The sequence below is a fragment of the Lithobates pipiens genome, unplaced genomic scaffold, assembly GCF_037356315.1.
Source record: "Lithobates pipiens isolate NorthernLeopardFrog02 unplaced genomic scaffold, aLitPip1_a1.2 Scaffold_3, whole genome shotgun sequence".
Lineage (NCBI taxonomy): Eukaryota > Metazoa > Chordata > Amphibia > Anura > Ranidae > Lithobates > Lithobates pipiens.
In genome coordinates, this window is record NW_027507790.1 from 9,057,209 (window position 1) to 9,080,774 (window position 23,566).

General features: G+C 41.3%; 1 protein-coding gene across 1 annotated transcript in view; it reads right to left on the minus strand.

Moving 5' to 3' along the window:
- Positions 1-1,200: 1,200 nt before the first annotated feature.
- Positions 1,201-23,566, minus strand: part of GAS2L1 (growth arrest specific 2 like 1) — a 73,905-nt gene continuing 51,539 nt past the window's right edge. The window contains exons 5-6 of the mRNA XM_077461236.1: positions 22,973-23,219; positions 1,201-7,742 (exon numbers count right to left, since the gene is read on the minus strand). Coding sequence (XP_077317362.1) covers positions 6,689-7,742; positions 22,973-23,219 — 1,301 coding nt within the window. The 3' untranslated portion in view covers positions 1,201-6,688. The remainder of the gene's footprint in view (positions 7,743-22,972; positions 23,220-23,566) is intronic.

The following is a 23,566-nucleotide window of genomic DNA, read 5'->3' on the forward strand; positions in this document are numbered from 1 at the left end:
CACGCTCCAGTACTGGGCTTCCTGGGCTTACTTTGCCTTCCACAGTCCACACCCCTCCATTTCCATTGGCTGGGGAGAAGCTGTGAGCCATTTCCCGAATGGAAAGGAGGACGAAGTGAGAACAGCCCAGGTTGGGGAAGTGTCTGTGCTGGAAACATGGAATGGTAACCAAGCTCAGCGAGGCAAAAGCAGGAGAGTGACGTCCTGTAGCCACGATGGGACTGCTGTCACTGGTGAGGTATGACACCGCTCAGTGTCTCCTAATCACAAGCTGGGATTCTCTGTACCCCCCCACACGGGGATGTCTACTTAGTCCACTTCCCTGACAATTGGGAAAAAGACACAAACCTCCGGGGGGTGACCTTCTCCCAACACCTGCCAACACTGACAGAGAAACCTTCAGAAATTGCTAAATCAAATCCCTTAACACCCCCTCGGGGGGTGCCCTGAAGGGCTGCAAGCTCCAGTTTTTGTGTTACATGGCTTTGCCATCCCAGATCTAAGTTGCACCCCGACCACCCCCTCCACCCTGCATGCTATGCCCGGGCTGCTGAGCTCCTTTCACATTACAACACTCTATACTGTTCCTCCTCCGCAGGGCTGAAATCAAATTCCTTTACAACACAGCCAGTTAGCCATGATTTGCATAGGGTGTATCTGCCTACAGCAACTACACTGCTGTTCCGAACAGAGAATTTCACAGGTCAGAAGGGCAACATAAAAGCCAGATACACACCTGTGTGTGATTTCAGCATTGTGTAGTGTGTGTGTGCGTGTGTGTAGGGGCTGTATACAGTGCTGGGATGGTAAAGGAGCTCTGCCAAGTGACCTGCCAGGGGTCCTTGTCCTCTGATTCTCCAGCGGTGTTCCCTGTCTTCTGATTCTCCAGCGGTAATCCCTGTCTTCTGATGTAAAGAGGAACTGTGGGAACTCTAAACTCTTAAACCACTTTGAGTATCTTGGTGTGTGGTGGATGTATCTGCACGCACGTTGGAAGTAGTGGGGGGCCCAGATCAACTTTTGCATCGGGACCCACAAGCTTCAAGCTACGCCTCTGGTCATCCATAATGTTGAGTGGCATGTACTAATGTGAAACCCATATAAGTTGTGCTAAGAACACCTGTGTCACCAAAAGGCAATGAAGAAATGTTGTACAGTGATTTCTGGATTGTCATTGTCACACAAAAAACAACACCGGAGTTTATCAAAAGATTTAATCAGCAGCAACAGATCAGAATTGACAGCATACATTGGGTCACATACATTTTCCTTAGCATCGATGTCCATGACCATCCATTGATTCGCATACAATTGTGAGATCTGAGTCCACCCCCACAAACTTTAGGATCAAATACAAAAGCAAAAAAGTGCAGTTCAAGTAATACAAAATGCATTATGCATCACAATCAGTTTCTGTCTAATGCCCATATTTTATAGCTACATCCCAGATTAATTATAAGCATGTTGTAGCATATAAATACCTTATCCTGTGTCGACTTGATTAGGCAAGTTTTGTTTTCAGCCAAAGGCTTATGTAAATGATATTGGGCAGGGCACATTAGGTTAATCATTACAGTAAAACATAACACAACTTTTTAGCCTGTGCAAAATAGTTTATATTTTTTATGTTCTCAGGGAAAGGAAAGATAAAACAATTGTATTGTGATATCTCTTGTGGGTCTTTTTCAATTTATTTTCCATGCAAAATTAAAATGTGCTCTACTGAAACCTTCATAACAATAAAGACAAATTTGATGTTCTCTCATTCCGAATAATGTTTTCTCAGATCACAGTAGATGTCCCTGCACTTAAGGGCCATTACTATGTCGTCTGTCTTTGGGCTTATTGACTAATTCAGGGGCCCAAACACTACATTTTTCATTCACTGCTTTGGAACATTTAGAATAGATTTTGTACTTCCTTGTACATGGCCTGAAGTTAAGTGTATCACTGGCTGATGACCCCTTAAAGCTGTGCAGCCCAGGTACAACAGTCATATTGGAGTTAATCTTAGCAACCAGACTTCGTCTCACCCATGAACACAGAAAAGGGAAGCAGAGTGGAGAGACAGATACATGGGGAGACCTGAAGAAAGGTGTAGGCTTGGGAGGAGTGCACCAGAGTGCTGAGCTCTTTCACCTGGCCTTTGGAACATGTGTTCCAATCATCATTACCAAGCTGAGATCTTGCGGACTGTGCATCCATTTCCATCTGGTCTGCTAAAGCAGGTATTAGACTGCAGACTGCTCAAGAGAGCATCTGACGGGTATCTGAGTGGCCTCTGAGAAGGCCTTTGTCCACTCTTGTGGGTACTGAACCTGTTCATTACTGCAGGATTGTGCTGCTGCCAGTGGAATTCTTGATTTACCCTAGGATACTTTGAGAGTATTATTCCTCTTTCAGCTTACAAATACCTTAATTTGAAGGTTGAGCACTCCCATGCCAAGTTAAAGAGCCCCACTACCGACAGACTTTATATTTATTTTTCCACTGGCCAGTGGCCAGTGTTTTAGTCCTTACTAAAGCATTACAGATAGTCCACATGGTTACTTGCATTCTCTCACAATTCTGTGACATTCACCTTTGTGACTGCTGTTACTTTTGTTGGTAATTTTTCTCTAATTTGCCTAGCATCTTCTGGCATTGCCCTTCACAAGCAATTAAAGGGATCAACCCTTTTTCTGTTTCACTTTGAATATTTACACCGCCCTAGTGTTTTGTTGGGTCCAGTACAGGATGGGTCTCCACTGGACATGATAGGAGAACCCTACATAGATAATCATAGACATGGGAGGGTAGGTGAACTAAGAACTCTAGTGGGGAAATTTCAATGCTGAAGCCCCAATTAATAAAAAAGAAAGAACCTCTACCATCCTGCTTTTAGTGAATGCAGACTTTAATGAAGGCAGAGGTGATATGAGGCTAGACTTTACAAAATGTATTATGGCATATATATATATATATATATATATATATATATATATATATTTTTTTTTTTTAACAGAGCTCAACAAAGACAAATGGGCATGTACCAGGTTATCCAAACAGAAAATTTGTGTGATGCATGAAACGCAATTTTTTTGCTTTTTTTGTAAATTGCCTTTTGATAATCGTCCCATTAATTCAATAACATCACTGTTAATTTTTGCACTCCACAGTGTCAACATTCACTCCCATTCCTCTGCTCGCACACATCATTCTCCCTCCATACAATATTATAATGACAACATTAAATTCCACCCCGGAATAGCATTACAGCAGAAACGGTTTTAGGCAGGGGTCAAGACAGACAGAAAACCATTGGGTACACTCTACCTGTATAAATTAGGGGACATGCTTTAGGATTACAGCATCTGACATTAATACTCAAGCTCTTTCCTGCTTGGCCAAACAGTGAACACTACATTAAATTAGAAATTAAAAAAATAAAGCTAGCACCAGAACCCAGCAGCTGTAAAACTCCCATATTTAAAATACATTTTAAGAATGAATACAATCGCTGTCAGTTCCTAAACAGTCAACAAACACTAACCTGGATGAACAACTCTTGATTATGGTGACAAAACAACTGTTTTCAATGGATAAGTTAAACATAGTTCATATACTCTATACAGAGCAATGAGCCTTATTTATAAAAGTATCATAAGACCAATTTATATTAAAAAGCTTCTGCCTTTCATTTTGTAAACTGCAATAGCAAGAAGTGACTGATCGATTGATAATGGTCCAGCCTTTCCCGACCTTTTTCCCCCGAGAGGTACCCTTAAAATAATTTTCATGTCTTATGAACCCGAATTAAAACCAATTCATAGGGGTCCCTAGGAAAAGTTTCCCTTGCATTTGTGAATGAATGTCCCCCATACAGTGGTGGTACTAATGGCACCTTTAAAGATAGCTAAAAATAAAATATTTGTCTTGCTGCTTGTGCTGCTAAGTGGCGCTGATCCTGGAACTCTGTAGGCACCATCAAACTGAATGTCAATTAGTTATAGCTCAAGCAAGTTCTGGAGGAATCCTAAAGTTTCATGGAACCCAGGTTGAGAAAGGCTACCATAGGCTATACAGACTTTTCCTTTGATGCTTTTATACGAGGCCCAATTATAAAGATTTCTTAGCAAGGTGAGCTTACAAGACATTAAGACAAGAGTTTCTACATGCAGTTAAGTGGATAACACATTTTGCTGTACCTACCTAGTGACATTAATTGATTCTGCTAAAAAAAAAAAATTCCAAAAAAACAACACTGACGTATTTTCAAATACCGCACATTGAAAAGCAGTTAAAACAATTCATGTGCACATTAAGTGGATTTATACATAACAGCCATATTTTCTGTGATATTCAAGAAAATAAAAATAATTTAGGTTTACCTTTATCAGTTAGATAAAGAGTGGTCAAGTATTACACAAGAGAATAAACCCCTTGATGCCTATCTATATTAACAGAAACTGCTTGTATTAGGAAAAAAATAAAGTTTTATACTTCACATTTAATAAACCTTTTATTATGACACATAATCCCTTTCTTTAACATTCTAATTTTTACAACCTATAAACTACCCCTATTGCTTTGCATACATTTCCCTGTAGCAGTTTTGTATACATTCTACTATAACAAGTGTTTCAAACTAACTTGCCTGTCTGACACTTCTCAAACTTGAAAGTGATGACTACACAAATATGCAAAAAACTGAATTTAGATTAGATTATCGGCATGACATTTCCTGAAGAGACCCTGCCACCAACATAAAACAAAAAAAAAATACTAATAAAAATAACAAAAAAAGTGGTTACATGCTTACTTGCAGCCTTTTTCTTTTCTATAAATGAATATGTAGCTGTTGGGGAAAAAAACTGAATAATATAGAATGTCACTTAAGTGACAGCACTGAGTCTTCTGGAGCTACTGACATCATCAAACTTGCAGTGCCATTGGTTTTTGATATCTACACATGGGGGGCTTTTACAGATATAGAATATGCATAAGATACATTAAATGCACATAATAATCTTAAACACTTTTTTTTTTTAATAAATGGTCTGTCGACAGGGTTTCTTTAAGAACGTGGAGGTCATACAAAATCTGATATTTGCAAGAGATGGGACAGGCATAATTTTTTTGGCCATTGAGAAAGAAACTGCCCTATCGTCACGTCTTGACTTAACATCTTTGCGTTTGAGAAAAACTGCAATACTTATTTATTCTTATAGAGCAATGGCAGATATATAACCACTATCATTCACCGTGAGAGATCTGCCTATATATGGTTAGGCATAGAATTTTGATTTTTAATGATACATAACCATAACTTTGAAGGGCTGAAAAAAATTAAACCAATCTGGAATGAATGATGCAGGTAACTATGTTTGTCGCATTTAACTTATGGGTCATTCCTTTTAAACATTCAGTTATCTCCAGTAGGCAACTATTACCTTTCAAAATGTTAAATAACTATAGCTAGGATGATCACTATCAGTTAGGAAACCAAATATCTGTAACCTTCTACACTTCCTCTTATTGCTATATACACATTCATACTTTCCATTTATCTATATAACACCTTCTCTGTCTCCCTTTTATATCAACTCATTCTTTAATTTTCACACCTACTTACAATGTCATTTTTAAAAGCTGAACTCCAAGTAAACAGCTATACAGCCGAAATACATACAGTACACAATTGCTGTTTTTTTTAACTTCCAAAGGATCTGTTTTCTACTATTTGGTCCTGAGATATTGTGTTGTTTTAATTGAGTTTTAATATGTATTATTTATGACAGACGATTTATGGATGATGCTATTGTCTGAATTTACCTGCTTTGATAGTCTACATATAAACTGTCATCTCTTGGAACAGGAAATAATCTTTAAATGCTTGTCTTCAGAAATTCAGGATAGACACGTCCCACCCTCCCCCCTCAAAAAAAAAATCTATTTAGTGATCGTCGCTTTATAACCTAGCTAAATCGTATAGAAAAGTTACATGGCAAAATTAGATATTATTAATATCCTTTGACCATATAACCATGCTGATATTGTGACTGCTAGTTTGTTTCCTGAGAAATTACTTACAGTACATACAGCAGTGACAGTGTTCTTAGACAGTATATACAGCAGGCTTGGAATATATATTACAGAGAGCCATGAAGTAAGAATTTATTATCTTTTGGAGGGTCATCAGCAGCAAAGATGAAGATATATACCAAACCCATGTAGAGGGCATGGCCATTTTCTAACTTTGAACACTATTCTCTAAATAACTGCCCCCACTGTATAAAAGAGCAGAACCCTTGATTGCCTAGCTAGGTATAGCAAAATAAAGAGCATTCTATCCTGAGTAATGGTAACAACCTGGGATGTTGCGCTTCTCTTCTAGCATGTAACAGAATAAATGGCTTTATCCAACAGCAGGAATGAAGATAAAATGATTTTTGTTCCTTACACTTTCAACAAGTGCATGCATGCACATGCTGTAATATTCTATAGCGTATGGATGTGTAGTCATGCTAGCACTGTTGAGCATTCATGTGCAAAGTGTAGTCTACAATTGGTGAGGATTCATGAATAGCTCTGATTATTTTCCCCCATCCTAAAATCATTAGGACTAAAGCATAATTTGCAGTATATCAATTTCTAGCAAACTGCATGTATCAGAATAGAGTGAGGATAACTATACCAAAGAATTGACTCAGCCACCAGGATGATCTGCTTGTACTCCTGAATCAGAAAAGAAAACAGACTGAAGGGCTCTCCATGAACGTCGAGTGGTTGCAGGTTTAGGTGGAGAGCTTGCAGTTCTATAATTAAATGGGGTGGGAATTCGAGATGGTGACTTGTCTGGTTGAGTGTCTACTCGTGGTCTGATCTTTGGGCGCAGTTTGAGTTTATAGATGGAAGGTACTCTATCTGGGCGTTTCGAGGATTTTTTTGGTCGTAAGACCACCGCATCAGAATCAGCTTCAGCTGCCTCAGATGGCTCTTCTGGCTCCCCTTCCTCCTGAAGGTCCTCAGAAGCAGGTGGGCAGGAACTATCATCTGAAGAGCTGGACAGAGCAGGAAGTCTTCTCCAAGTAAATGGAGGAAGTACTACAGTGTTTCCGTCTGCATTCTGCTCTCTTCCACCTCCACTGATATAGAAGTTGAGTGAGGAAGATGATGAGCTAGAAGAACAGTATGCAGAGTCTATAACAGCTGGCTCAGAAGAGGGTGGACTTAGCAAGATGGTTCCCTGTGCTCCTCCAGCATTCTCTGAGGTCCCAAGGAGTCGTGAATTTTCAAGGAATTCTTTCTCAAAGCTACGATACATTTGTTGTTCCTGGCAAGCATCCAAAGGCTGTGAGGTGTATCCCAGCTGTCTTCTTGCATGTGTTTTGGGAGGCTCTGTTTGAGGACAAGTAATAGGGGGCTTGGAAGCATTAGGAGTTGTCACTGAATGTTGTCCTTCCTTATCCCGTGTAATCATCAACACTGTCTTCTTGTTACTTGAGGGCCCTTGACTTCGGGCACGCCTTGTTGAAGGGCCAGTACTTGAAATACCTTGGGTTCTGCCTCGATCAGACACTGCAGGCTGGGATACCTGGGATCGCCGGGAAAGAGGTCCGCGGTCCTGGGACTGACTGCGTGTTACTGAAGCACGGAATCCTGGTCTTAACACTTCGGATGATTTTCTGCCAGCAGGGGCACTCTGGACAGAGGAGGCAGAAGAGTCACTGTCACCAGAATAGCGTCGGGAACGAGGAGGCCTGAGACAGAAGGAAGGAGTGAGATGTAGCAAAGACAGTAAGTAAATTAACAGAAATTTTCAAGAAAAGCAAAATATGGCAGAAGGTTAAAGTTACCAAAGAAGAGTTTGTATTACATGATGCAACTCCAACACGTAGCAGTATATACCGTACACATTCAATCTCAGATAATCTCAATCTCACATACCAAAATGACAAGACTAGTTTAAGAATTTTTTATATTGTAAGACAATACTGTTAAACATTTTACTGGATGCATGTAAGTGGCCTCGGTACAGTGCATCTGGAAAGTATTCACAACACATCACTTGTTACACATTTGTTATGTTACAGACTTATTCCAAAATGGAATAAATTAATTTTTTCCTCAAAATTCTACAAACAATACCCCATAATGACAACGTGAAAGAAGTTTGTTTGAAATCTTTGCAAATGTAGTAAAAATAAAAAAGGAAAAAATCCCATGTATTCACAGCCTTTGCCATGACACTCAAAATTGTGCTCATGTTCATCCCGTTTCCACTGATTTACCTTGAGATGTTTTTACAACTTAATTGGAGTGCACCTATGGTAAATTCAGTTGATTGGACATGATTTGGAAAGGCACATACTTTTCTATATACGGTCCCACAGTTAACAGTGCATGTCTGAGAAAAAAACCAAGCCATAAAGTCCATGGAATTGTCTGTAGACCTCTGAGACGGGATTGTATGGAGGCACAGATCTGGGGAAGAGTACAGAAAAATTTCTGCAGCATTAAAAGTCCCATTGAGCACAGTAGCCTCCATCATTCATAAATGGAAGAAGTTTGGAACCAATAGGACTCTTCCTAGAGCAGGCCGCCCTGGCCAAACTGAGCAATTGGGGGAGAAGGGCCTTAGTCAGGGAGGTGACCAAGAACTTAAATGGTCACTCTGAGAGAGTTCCAGTGTTTCTCAGTGGAGAGAAACTTCCAGAAGAACCACGATCTCTACAGCACTCCATCCAGGGGCGGGTCCAGAGGGGAGGGGCATGGGGCAATTGCTCTTCCCGAGAAAATAGTGAGTGGGCCAGGGGTGAGCAGGCTAGTGAGCGGGCAGGCAGTCATGCCAGTAAGCAGGCTGGTAAGTGAGGGGGAAGGCAGGACAGTGACAGCCCTCAACGCCCTCCCTGCATCACTGCAGATCAGCCCTAACTGTGCAGCCACGGGCAGCAGACATATTACAACATCTCTCACTGCCTGCCCTCACTCTGGGCCACTGGCAAGTGATAATCTGCATCTGGTGGCAAGCAACACAACCACTGGCAAGTGACAATTCGAATCTTGTGGCAGGTGGCATGGCAAGTGACAATCCACATCTGGTGGCAGGTGACATGACAAGTAACAATTCGCATCTGGTGGCTGGCAAGGTGGCAAGTTGCAATCCGTATCTGGTGGCAGGCGACATGACAAGTGTCAATCTGCATCTGCTGGCAGGTGAGGTTATGTGACAATCTGAATCTGAAGGCAGGTGAGGTGGCAAGTGACAAGCTGCATTTGGTGGCAGGTGAAGTGGCAAATGACAAGCTGCATCTTGTGGCAGGTGACACAGATCCTCAGTAAAAGGCACATGACAGTCCACCTGGAGTTTGCCAAAAGGCACCTGAAGGACTCTGAGACCTTGAGAAACCAAATTCTCTTGTCTGATGAAACAAATATTTAACTCTTTGGCCAGAATGGCAAGCGCCATGTCTGGAGGAAACCAGCCACCGCTCATCATCTGGCCAATACCATTTCTACAGTGAAGCATTGTGGTGGCAGCATCATGCTGCGGGGATGTTTTTCAGCTGCAGGAATTGGGAGACTAGTCAGGATCGAGGGAAAGGTGAATGCAGCAATGTACATCAACATCCTTGATGAAAACCTGCTCCAGAGAAATTTGCAAAGATTTCAAATAAACTTCTTTCACGTTGTCATTAGGGGGTATTGTTTGTAGAATCTTGAGGAAAATAATGAATTTAATCCATTTTGGAATAAGGCTGTAACATAACAAAATGTGGAAAAAGTGAAGCGCTGTGAATACTTTCCGGATGCACTGTAAATATAGTCGCCTGAGCTGCTACAAACAGAGACCTGTACTGAAGTGATATACAAGGCATGGCGATGGGGGACAAGAGCAGGTAGGGCAAGGTTCGGTAGTCCTGTCTGGTTTCTATTTCCTAAATCAGAAGGGTGAGTGAATGTTGTTATTTTATGGATGGATGTGTCTTACTGGTAGAATCCCCAGGTGAAAAAAAAGGAAAAAACAGCTTGAAAAAAGAAAATGAATGTAGCCACCACATCTGGTAAGCTGAACTGGATGTGAAATTAGATATGAGTTAACAACAAGGCACATAATTTATAGCATATTTGAGCATCTAAAAAAAGGATAAGATTTGTAGCTTTGGTATACCATTTAGCTTTAAAGTATTGTTAAAAAAAAGTATATATATATTTTTTTTTTCTTTTAAATATATATACAGTATCTCACAAAAGTGAGTAGACCCCTCACATTTTTGTAAATATTTTATTATATCTTTTCCTGTGACAATACTGAAGAAATTACACTTTTCTACAATGTAAAGTAGTGAGTGTACAGGTTGTATAACAGTGTAAATTTGCTGTCCCCTCAAAATAACTCAACACACAGCCATTAATGTCTAAACCTCTGGCAACAAAAGTGAGTACCCCCCCAAGTGAAAATGTCCAAACTGGGCTCAAAGCGTCAATATTTCGTGTGGCCACTGTTATTTTCCAGCACTGCCTTAACCCTCTTGGGCATGGAGTTCACGAGAGCTTGACAGGTTGCCACTGGCGTCCTCTTCCACTCCTTCATGATGACATCATGGAGCTGGTGGATGTCAGAGAACTTGCGCTCCTCCACCTTCCATTTGAGGATGCCCCACAGGTGAACAAATAAGGTTTAGGTCTGGAGACATGTTTGGCCAGTCCATCACCATTACCCTCAGCTTCTTTAGCAAGGCAGTGGTCGTCTTGGAGGTGTGTTTGGGGTCGTTATCATGTTGGAATACTGCCCTGTGGCCCAGTCTCGGAAGGGAGGGGATCATGCTCTGCTTCAGTATGTCACAGTACTTGTTGGCATTAATGGTTCCCTCAATGAACTGTAGCTCCCCAGTGCCGGCAGCACTTATGCAGGCCCAGACCATAACACTCCCACCACCATACTTGACTGTAGGCAAGACACACTTGTCTTTGTACTCCTCACCTGGTTGCCGCACACACGCTTGACACCATCTGAACAAATTAAGTTTATCTTGGTCTCATCAGACCACAGGACATGGTTCCAGTAATCCATGTCCTTAGTCTGGTTGTCTTCAGCAAACCATTTGCAGCCTTTCTTGTGCATCATCTTTAGAAGAGGCTTCTTTCTGGGACTACAGCCATGCAGACCAATTTGATGCAGTGTACAGCCTATGGTCTGAGCACTAACAGGCTGACCCCCCCCCCCCCCTCCCCGGTTAAACCTCTGAAGCAATGCTGGCAGCACTTATAGTCTATTTCCCAAAGACAACCTCTGGATATAACGCTGAGCATGTGCACTCAACTTCTTTTGTTGACCATGGGGAGGCCTGTTCTGAGTGGGACCTGTCCTGTTAAACCACTGTATGGTCTTGGCCACCGTGCTGAAGCTCAGTTTCAGGGTCTTAGCAATCTTCTTATAGCTTAGGTCATCTTTATGTAGAGCAACAATTCTTTTTTTTTAGATCCTCAGAGAGTTCTTTGCCATGAGGTGCCATGTTGAACTTCCAGTGACCAGTATGAGAGAGTAACAGCAATTACACCAAATTTAACACACCTGCTACCCATTCGCACCTGAGACCTTGTAACACAAATGAGTCACATGACACTGGGGAGGGAAAATGGCTAATTGGGCCCAATTTATGTGCAATCACATTAATGGCTGTGTGTTGAGTTATTTTGAGGGGACAGCAAATTTACACTGTTATACAAGCTGTAGACTCACTACTTTACATTGTAGCAAAGTGTCATTTCTTCAGTGTTGTCACATGAAAAGATATAATAAAATATTTACAAAAATGTGAGGGGTGTACTCACTTTTGTGAGATACTGTATATATATTTAAAATAAAATAAATTTGTATATTTTTTGGAAAAAATGTTTTTGTTTGGACTTAAGATAGTTGAGCTATATGCAGCTACCTCCAGGCGATATGACACTGGAAGAAGCCTGCTGAGACATACCCCATATAACTCCTCCCACATCTAGCCTTAGTTTTGTAGCAAGCCATAGGGAAATCATATAAACAGAAGGGAGTGTTCTGTGACATCAAAAAGTAATCCAACTGAGGGGTGGACAATACAGTAAACAATGCCAACAGGCCCACATAACAACCAAATGGTTCAAGAAGACTCAAAAACTTAGGGAGCAGCCTGCAGCGTCTTACGCCAAAAACTGTCATCAGAAGAGGCTTTAACATTCACATGGTAAACCTTAAATCTAAGCTCCAGGTTTACTATGACATTATGGGTCAAGCTGGCCCCAACAAATTATTTCCTTGCCTAAGAGGTATGGCCGATGAGAGCATCAGATACAGTGCCTTGAAAAATTATTCATACCCCTTGACATTTCCCACATTTTGTCATGTTACAACCAAAAATGGAAATGTATTTTATTGGGATTTTATGTGATAAACAACACAAAGTGGCACACAATTGTGAAGTGGAAATAAAAAGGATAAATGGTTTTCAAAATCTTTTTACAAATAAATATGTGAAAAGTGTGGTGTGCATTTGTATTCAGCCCCCCTGAATCAATACTTTATAGAATCACCTTTCACTGCAATTACAGCCGCAAGTCATTTTGGGTATGTCTCTACCAGCTTTGCATATCTAGAGTGAAATTTTTGCCCATTCTTCTTTGCAAAATAGCTCAAGCTCTGTCAGATTGGATGGAGATCACATGTGAACAGTCTTGCCACTGATTCTCTATTGGATTTAGGTCTGGACTTTGACTGAGCCATTCTAACACATGAATATGCTTTAATCTAAACCATTCCATTGTAGCTCTGGCTGTATGTTTAGGGTCATTTTCCTGCTGGAAGGTGGACCTCTGCCCAGTCTCAAGTCTTTTGCAGACTCTAATAGGTTTGGCTGTATTTGGCTCCATCTATCTTCCCATCAAATCTGACAAGCTTCGCTGTGCTTGCTGAAGAAAATGGTGTGTTCAGGGTGATGTGCAGTGCAAGTTTTCTGCCACACATATCGTTTTGCTTTTCAGCCCAAAAGTTCAATTTTGGTCTCATCTGATAGGGGCACCATCTTCCACATGTTTGCTGTGCCCCCCCCCATATGTTTTCTCGCAAACTGTAAATGGGACTTCTTATGGCTTTCTTTCAACAATGGCTTTCTTCTTGCCACTCTTCAATAAAGGCCGGATTTGTGGAATGCACAACTAATAGTTGTCCTGTGGACAGATTCTTCCACCTGAGGTGTGGATCTCTGCTCCTGGCCTGTCAGCTTAGGTGACCATGTCTTTGTAGGTTTGCAGTTGTGGCATACCCTTTCCATTTTCAGATGATGGATTGAACAGTGGTCCTTGAGATGTTTAAAGCTTGGGATATTTTTTTATGATCTAACCCTGCTTTAAACGTCTCCACAACCCTGGCCTGTCTGGTGTGTTCCTTGGCCTTCATGATGTTGTTTGTTCACCAAGGTTCTCTAACAAACCTTTGAGGGCTTCACAGAATAGCTCTATTTATGCTGAAAAATTACACACAGGTGGACTATTTAATAATTAGGTGACTTCTGAAGGCGATTGGTTCCACTAGATTTTAGTTAGGGGTATCAGAATAAAGAGGGCTGAATACAAATGCATGCCACACTTTTCAAATATTTATTTGTAAAACATTTTGAAAACCATTTATTATTTTTCTTCCAATTCACAATTATGTGCCACTTTGTGTTGGTCTATCACATAAAATCCCAACAAAATCCATTTACATTTTTGGTTGTAACATGACAAAATGTGGAAAACGACAAGGAGTATGAATACTTTTTCAAGGCACTGTACATACAGTATACAGCGCTCTGTTCTGGCAGTGAGACAGGGACTTCCATCCCGTTCCCAGAACAAATTTGAGTCAGACAGCATTGCTCAGCCATTCATAGGAAGCCTTGTATTTATATGAATAAATATAAAACTGGTAGAGATTATAGGGTCATCTGCCCACCGCTCCACCTCAGTCAATCAGAAGAAGCATCTGAACAAACTATTTAAAGCAATATTAAACCTGGAGTACATTTTTAACAAATGTGTGAACAGAAGCCTTGCAGATCTGTACTTATCTAGTAAAGTATGTTCTAGCAGGAAAGAGAGGGACCCTATCCTCCAGGCTATAGATGTCACAATAATCTGTCAAACCCACATAGTAATGATGTTATGAGATACAGCAAGACCCTTGTGTGAGCCCTCAGGAAGCACAAAGAGGGAACCTGATTTTCAAATATGAATCAGTAGCAGAGAGGTAAACTTTTACAGCATACACAATGTTCAAACAGTGCAGAGAAATTTCCTTGGGATGCTTTGGAGCAGAATACAAGGAAAGAAGAAGAATATTCCACAACGTATTTAAGGTGGAATATTGGACAGAAGAGATGTGAGCTATGCCCTGGATAAAGGTCTTAAATAGAACATGAGAGTCCAAAGGTATCTTAAAAAAGAATGGCCAAGGCCATTCCCTTGCTGATATTTACAGCCAGATGTTAGTCCAGACCAGACTAGAGGAAGGATGAAATGTGTCTAAGGGGGTTTTAAAGTGGTTGTAAATCCTTACAAACCACTTTGACCTACAGGTAAGCCTAGATTAAGGCTTACCTGTAGGTCCAAGAAATATCTCCTAAACCTACAAGATTTAGGAGATATTTGCCAAAACACAGGCACCGCTGTCTATGGCGCATGCGCCGTAGACAGTGGCGTGCAGGCGCACAGAGCCCGGCTGTTGACGGTGATATGCCGCGAGTGGCGGCTCCCGTGTGCATGCGCGGGAGTGACGTCATCGCAGCTTCGTTGTGTGACAGCGCCGGAGCAGTGAGACCCACCAAGAAGATGGAGGCTCCGTACACAAGGGGACAGCGGTGACTTCACTGGCTCCTGTGTCAGGTAAGTGACACATAATGGACTACTATGCGATGCATAGTAGTCCATTATGCTTTATCTTTGCAGGGAATCAAAGAGGAAGTAAACCCATCAGGGTTTACTTCCTTTTTAAGCCTAGCACACACTATCAGCTTTTTTTTATGACAGCTCCAATTGTACTAAACATCCGACGTTAGTACAACGATCTCCCCTGTTGAGCTGTGGACAATCCCCCCCCCCCCCGCAAGAACCATCCAGTCAGTGCTCTCAGCCATTGAATGAGAGTGCTGATCGGGAGCTGGTCGGTCGGTTGCAGCATGCACGCAGACCAGCTGCCATGCACAGGCCAAATGTCGGCCATTTTTTTTTTAATCGGCCGATGTCGTCCGACATTTGTGTACTAGGCTTAACCTCTGAAACAGGTTAGCCTTCCATAAATGAATAGGTGGCACTACCTACAGCTTGAGTTTTTGTTTGACACGCCTGTTTTTATATATGTTTGTGAGTATGCAATTGTTTTTGGATTTAATAAATGTTAATGGTGGTAATGTGCTAGGCGTTTGTGCCCTTCTGTGTGCGTTTTTGCAGTTTGAAGATGACCAGATTTAAGGGGGGCTGCATCGAGTAAAACATTACGTGCCAGGATTTTATAAGAAGTACCTTTGTTTGAGCGCTCGAGTTTTTAGACTTTCTCAGCTTGGTGGAAATAGTCACAAAGTCCTTCATAGTTTAGAAATGTATCAGAAGAGAAATAAAGGCTCCCCTTTCATGAAGATATTCAAATTGGGAGTCTTGAAAGTTTTTTTAGGGCAACTGTGACCTCAGTATAGGAGTAAGGCTGGGTTCACACCGATGCAGCAGCGAGAACCGGATGTGATTCGCACCGCACTGCAGTGCAAATCACATCCAATCTCTTGTGCGATGCGAGTTCAGCCATACAGATAGTATGGCTGAATTCGCATCGCACCCACCGCAAACTCGCACGGGACCCTTTTTTTGGTCCGCAGCAGAATCGGATCGCATGGGTGTTCACACCATGCGATCCGATTCCTGTCCGAGTTTGCAGATTGCACTGCGATATACAAACTGATCTGGGGGTGTCATTAACATTTCACTGACACTCCCAGCAGTCCGCATAGGGCAGTGTGAACTGCCGGCGGGAGGCATGCGATGCAGGAAAACGCCGCGGATTTGCGGCGTTCCTGCATCGTTCCAGTGTGAACCCAGCCTCAGGGTGGAAGGAGTAGATGAAATGTTATGGCTGTACAAGAGAGATTTAGCTATTTTCTGTGTTACCAACTTGAACTTTGGTAGGGGCATTGGTCTGTGCAGGGACCCTACTGATAAAAGTGATGAGGAACATAGAGTTTGGTAGGTATTTGTGCTTCTGAGCTAGGGATGTTTTTTAGAAATGTATAGAGAGAAAGCTTTTAAAAAGTCAATGGGGTAATTTACTAAAGTAAAATCCACTTTGCACTGAAAGTGCACTTGGAAGTAAAGTCGCTGTAGATCCGAGGGGGACATGCAAGGAAAATAAAAAACAGCATTTTAGCTTGCACATGATTGGATGATAAAATCAGCAGAGCTTCCACTCATTTCAGATCTACCCCCTAGATATAGAGCAACTGCACTTTCAAGTGCACTTTCAGTGCAAAGTGGATTTGCCTTTTGTAAGTAACCCCCATTGTATACATGATGCATACAAGCAGGTTTTCATTAACTTTTTTTTTGTTATCATTCAGGAAATAAACAAATTCTTGCTGGTGCAGCTAGCACCATATACTGCAGTACATGGTAGGATGGTAAAAATGGCTGATGATCTGTTAAGATAACTAATAGATTGAACTACATGTTACCTTTTACCCGATTCTCATTTGTTTGTAAATGCAGCCAAGTCAAGAATGAATAAATGATTAATAATGAGAATGAACTTTGCACATACACAGAATGCCCTTGTTAATAAAAAAAAACTCATAATCTTTGTAAAAACAGTAAGCTAATTATTAGAAGCAAGTTAAAATGGCATAGCCAAAATAAAATATTATAAAAAAGAAAAAGCATAGAATGGTCAAGAAGTCAATGGTTTCCTTTCTACTAATAAATGTTTATTTATGTCAGTCGTCTTGAGCAGCTGACTATCCATAAGGCTTGCATTAACTATCTGCTGAAACCAGCGTTTCCTCGTGATCCTTTTCTGTTATTGTGGATGTTTTTTGACTTTCTGGAATCATAATTAAAAAGACATCCTCTTAAAACTATAGAAACACATTATGACTATTAACATTACATTTACTCCTGGTAAGGAGTGTGGCTTTAACTGTAGTTGTTTTGAGTGCTTCATTTAAAAAAATAAGTGCATTTTGACATACTGTATTTCATCTTCTTTAATTTAAATGTTCAAGCAAATCAAGTGTTGAAATATATCTTTTCGCATACCTATAATGTACAGTAATGCACGAAAGGCTCACATGTGATGAGTACAGAAGCTAACACCTGGCCAGGTACTGGAGACAGACAGTAGAAGTCCTATTCTATCTATAGTCCTTCTGTCATGCTTTATACGGGTAAAAGGAGGACCAGTAGTTGTGAGGGCCCTACTTTTATCATTTTTCAAATTGTGTTACAACTGTTTACCTTTTTTCTTATCCCCCAGGGAATTCTTCCAGGATCATCAGTGTCCTGCAAGTTTAAGGCTGGATTCACACCTATGCATTTCTAGTGCTCTTTGCATTTTTCACTACAGAACGTGTTCCATAGGAAACAATGTTAAATGGCCTGTAGTGCAAATCTGCAAACTGCAAAAAGCATTAAAACTGCATATGTGTGAATCCAGCCTTAATGACCTAGCTAATGATTAATAAAGTCATCACCAGACAAAGGACTCTATGGACAGATTTAGGCTACATTCACATGGGCGCTAACATTTTACTGATCTAATTACACATGCTTTTTACGCATCTAATTATGCATGCATGCACAAGAGTTCTTGCGTAATGATCAGTAAATACTTTTGTAAAATTGTCCTTTTTTTTAACCAATGCCTGTATCTGGCATACGTGTATTTGTATGTCTTCAGATGCAGATTTTTGGATTTTGTGTTACTGATCTGAACGCAGTGCATGTTTACACACCTGTGTGAATGTCTCAATTGAAAACAATGGAGCTGCGTTCAGATCCATAAATAAAAACCTCTTGTAAATGTGTTTTTTCTGTTCGTTTTTACGCCTGTGTGATTTAGGCTACAGTACATTCACAATTTTACTGATCTTATTTTACGTTTTTTGTTCTAGCACAAAAGTTCTTGCATAATGATCAGTAAATATTTGCGTAAAATTATCCTGCTTTTTTTTCCAAATGACTGCTTCTTTATAAGTGTATACACTCCATGGTCATATCTCGCCTCGACTACAAAAACTCCCTCCTCATTGGCTTACCCCTACATAGGCTATCCTCCCTTCAAGTGATTATAAAGTCTTGTTTTTTTTCAATAAAAATAACAAACCTGTTATACTTACCTGTCCTGTGCAGTGGATTTGCATAGAGCAGCCCAGGTCACCCTCTTCTAGGGTGCCTCTTCTGTGCTCCTGGCCCCTCCCTTCTGTCAAGTGCCCCCACAGCAAGCAGCTTGCTATGGAGGCACCCGAACCACAGCTCCCCAGATTCACAGCTCCCTAATTCCATTCAGACACGGAGCTGTGGCCTAGCCCCTCTCTGTCCTGATTGGCTGATCATAGTCAGTCAGCCAATCAGGAAAGAGAGTCTCGGACTGCCAAGACACTCATGGACATCGCTGCACAGAGAGGGGGCTCAGGTGAGTATTAGGATAAAAAACCTTCTGACTTTACAACTCCTTTCGGTCTGTCATGAATTCTGCTGCCAGGCTCATCCACCTTACCAACCGCTCTGTGTCTGCTACTCCTCTCTGCCAATCCCTCCACTGGCTTACCCTCACCCAATGTATTAAATTCAAAATACTAGCAACAACTTTACAAAGCCATCCACGACGTGGCCTCCAGCTACGTCACTAACCTAGTCTCAAAATACCAACCAAATCGTTCTCTTTGTTCCTCTCAAGACCTCCTGCATTCTAGTTCCCTTGTCAACTCCCATGCTTGCCTTCAGGACTTTTCCAGAGCTTCTCCTATCCTTTGGAATTCCCTACCCCAAACTGACTGACCTATTCTGTCCACTTTCAGACAATCCCTGAAAACTCATCTCTTCAGAGAAGCCTATCTGGCCCCCACCCAACAATTGTATAGTTATTTTCTCCATCAGCCCACCCCCCACAGTTATTACCCTTTGTTTCTCTTGACCCTCCCTCTTAGATTATAAGCTCTAATGAGCAGGGCACTCTGATTCCTACTGTATTCAATTTTATTGTAATTTTACTGTCTGCCCTTATGCTGTAAAGCGCTGGGTAAACTGTTGGACCTATATAAATCCTGTATCATAATAATACAGTGCCTTGAAAAAGTATTCATACTCCTTGAAAGTTTCCACATTTTGTCATGTTACAGCAAAAAACATAAATGTATTTTATTGGGATTTTTTGTGATAGACCAACACAAAGTGGCACATAATTGTGAAGTGGAAGGAAAACATTTTTTTACAAATAAATATGTGAAAAGTGTGGTGTGCATTTGTATTCAGCCCCCCTGAGTTAATACCTTGTAGAACCACCTTTTGCTGCAATTCCAGCTGCAAGTCTTTTTGGGTATGTCTCTACCAGCTTTTTGGCCATTCTTCTTTGTAAAATAGTTCAAGCTCTGTCAGATTGGATGGAGAGCATCTGCGAACAGCAATTTTCAAGTCTTGCCACAGATTCTAAATAGGATTTAGGTCTGGACTTTGACTGGGCCATTCTAACAGATGAATATGCTTTGATCTAAACAATTTCATTGTAGCTCTGGCTGTATGTTTAGGGTCATTGTCCTGCTGGAAGATGAACCTCCACCCCAGTCTCAAGTCTTTTGTAGACTAACAGGTTTTCTTCTAAGATTGCCTTCTATTTATCAAGATCCATCTTCCCATAAACTCTGACCAGCTTCCCTGTCCCTGCTGAAGAAAAGCATCCCCACAACATGATGCTGCCACCACCATGTTTCACAATGGGGATGGTGTGTTCAGGGGGGGTGTGCAGTGTTAATTTCCACCACACATGGCATTTTGCTTTTAGGTCCAAGAGTTCAATTTTGGTCTCATCTGACCAGAGCACCTTCTACCACATGTTTGCTGTGTCCCCCCACATGATTTCTCGCAAACTGCAAACGGGACTTCTTATGGCTTTCTTTCAACAATGACTTTCTTCTTGCCCCTCCTCCATAAAGGCCAGATTTGTGGCGTGCACAACTAATAGTTGTCCTGTGGACAGATTCTCCTACCTGAGCTGTAGATCTCGGCAGCATGGGCATTTTGGCTGATTCTATGTTTAAGCTCTCCTTGCCCGGCCTGTCAGTTTAGGTAGATGGCCATGTCTTGGTAGGTTTTCAGTTGTGCCATACTCTTTCCATTTTTAAATGATAAATGAAACAGTGCTCCGTGGGATGTTTAAAGCTTGAGATATTTTTTTTTTTTAATAATCTAACCCTGCTTTAAACGTTTCCACAACTTTATCCCTGACCTGTCTGGTGTGTTCCTTTGGCCTTCATGATGCTGTTTGCTCACTAAGGTTCTCTAACAAACCTTCGAGGGCTACACAGAACAGCTGTATTTATACTGAGATTAAATTACACACAGGTGACTCTATTTACTAGTTAGGTGACTTCTGAAGGCAATTTGTTCCACTAGATTTTAGTTAGGGGTATCAGAGTAATGGGGGCTGATTACAAATGTACTCCACACTTTTTCCAAATTTATTTGTAAAAATTAAAACCATTTATCATTTTCCTTCCACGTCACAGTTATGTGCAACTTTGTGTTGGTCTATCACATAAAATCCCAATAAAATACATTTACCTTTTTGGTTTTAACATGAAAAAATGTGGAAAATTTCAAGGGGTGTAAATACTTTTTCAAGACACTGTAATATCTCCTCAGATACAGATTTTTGGATTTTGCGCTATGGATCTGAACGCAGAGCATGTTTACGCACAAGTGTGAATGCCTTCAAACAAAACAGCTGTGTTCAGATCTGTACATAAAAAAACACTTTTTGTTTTTGACAGAAAGATCCTGAGTATAATGTTACGTGCATAAAATTCTTCTTCATCCTCTTCTAGTTGCCAGTGTTGCAATATATTCATATATGGCTCTGTACTGATCGCTGTATTAGAGATCTTTACGCAGCTGTGTGCATTGTTCCATCCATCCATTGTTCCTAAAATAGTTCTTAAGCCTCCCTCTTCTTATCTTGTTGTGTTGTGTTCAGGGCTAGGGCAAGGTAGGGGGGCAGAGGCACATGCCCTGGGTACAGTGTTGATATGTTGAAGGGGTAGATGGCTCACTGGGAGTTTTGACTACTGTGTTTTCCAGCATTTCAGTGACAGAAGGGACTACAGCATCATTCCTGTCAGGAGAGATAGGATGACCCCTAAAAACATACCTCCATCTTAGCGTGGCACCACTGGAGAGTGAAGGCAGATCTATCTTCCTGACTCGCTCTGTCATGTGACATATTACATGACCTGAGATGGGAAGAAGAGGGAGCTGCCTTCATTCCCAGTGGGCACCATGCTTAGAAGGAGATCTGAACTGAGTAAGTACGCCCCTCTACTATCCGTACACATTGGACACCAGCCTGCAGGCTAGAATTGATCAAATAGGCCCTTAAAATGTTTGTAAAGTCACATTGTGACTCTACAGGTATCCCTTCTGGATTATGCAAGCATTAACTATAGTTTGTGTGTTTTAAAAAAAAAATGAAACAGCTAAATACCTTTTCTCACACTGCAGCTGTGCGGTCACATGATCCCACCTCCGCTCTCCTTCCCCGATCTATGGGGAGCAGCAGGAGGGGCTGAGATTCCACTATAACGTCAGCCAGCCAGCAAAGGAAAGTCACGTGACCGCACAGCAGCAGTGTAAGAAAAGGTATTTGGCCTTTTCATATTAAAAGAACACAAACACTATTGTTAATGCCAGCATAAGGGGATGCATGTATGTTTGCTGAATATTGCAGCTGAATAGTGACAGGAGGGGCGGGCAGGAGAGCCGCTCTCACGCTGACAGGCAGGGAGGGAGGGGGAGAGACTCACAGCAGAAAGTGGGATGACAGAGGCACGTAAACTGACCCAGCTCAAAAGCCATGATTACCATGGTCAGCACAGACAGGGGGACCCAGGGACAAATGACATAACACAAGCACTATGCTACAGATCAGGACTTTTGTTTTTTTAGGGTTTAAACTACACTATATTATGTCTTCACTGGTTACTCCTTCCCCCCCATGCTAATGAAATTATTATATAAGACTATATATCTGGGAAGGCACAGAGATGATTTGTCACCTTGCTTACAGAAAGCAGGCAGCAGTGACCAGTCCCTATCACAGTAAACACTGGTGTGCAGAAAGGCCACCTTTTCATGAATGTTAGAGTGCACAGGGTCACCAAACATGAAAAGACACATGGATGTGTGACACGTATGCCACAATTTAACTTATTAGCTTTACCACACTTTTAACTGTTCAGCTGCAAGCAATTGCCCATTTTAGAAAAGCTTAGGGTAATGATAATTTTAGGGCAGCAAACTGCTGAGCATACATAAACCAGATATGAGAAGCAACATATCAGTTACCATTTTTAAATAACGGTGCACTTATTTTTTAAAAAGCAGCTCAGTCTAAAGTTTGATGCTTATCAGGAAGCTTAGATCCTGAAAGAAAGCTCTCTGCACTGTGATAGGGCTTAGTCAGCTATCTGGGCAGCTGTATCATTTAGCAGCGAAAAATCCACCGCAAGAGTGAATTTCTTTCACTTTTCGGAGATATAACAAATATATACGAGAGGAGAGCCATTTTATGATCAGGAATAGGCCACCTTTCCCAGTTATCAGATCATAAATAGAAATTTGACAAGTCCCTTTCATAACTGGTCCTTAAGGTTCATTTGTAGACGCCATGGTGGCACAATGCCAATATCATTTGCAATCAGTGAGTGCGTTCACTTGGTAGACATACCTGAATGAATTAATGCCATGTAGTCCTGGACGCTCCTTTTGAGATGATGGCGTCTTGGAGGTGTTGTTCAATGAAGAAGAGGGGGCTGGAGTGGATCGTCGCGGAGTGCTTGGTTCTGGCTTCTGAGCGTTCCTGGGCAGGCCCTCAGAATTACGTCCGCGGGATGGGCTGGAGGTGCGGGGAGGAGCAACATTGGACATTCGTTGGGGGGAAAATGTTGTGGGACGTGATGTCTGCACACGATGGGCTATGAAGTAAATGAGAACTGATGAAGACATGTAGCTAATGAATTGATGACCCTCAAGAAACATATAATGCAGCATACATACCACATCTAGTCTATAAACACACTACACAGTGATTTGGCCATCCAGGCAATAGGCTATTAAGCAATGTGCACATGTTAACAGACATATGGAACATAATAACATTTCAAAGCTATACTCTTATATTAATACACTTACATATTCATTAATAGATCATTATTGTATTTTTAAAGTAATACTAAAGCCTCTTTTTTTAACCTAAAATTAAAAAAGAGGTTTATACTTACCTGCTCTGTGCAAGGATATTGCACAGATCAGCCTCTTACCT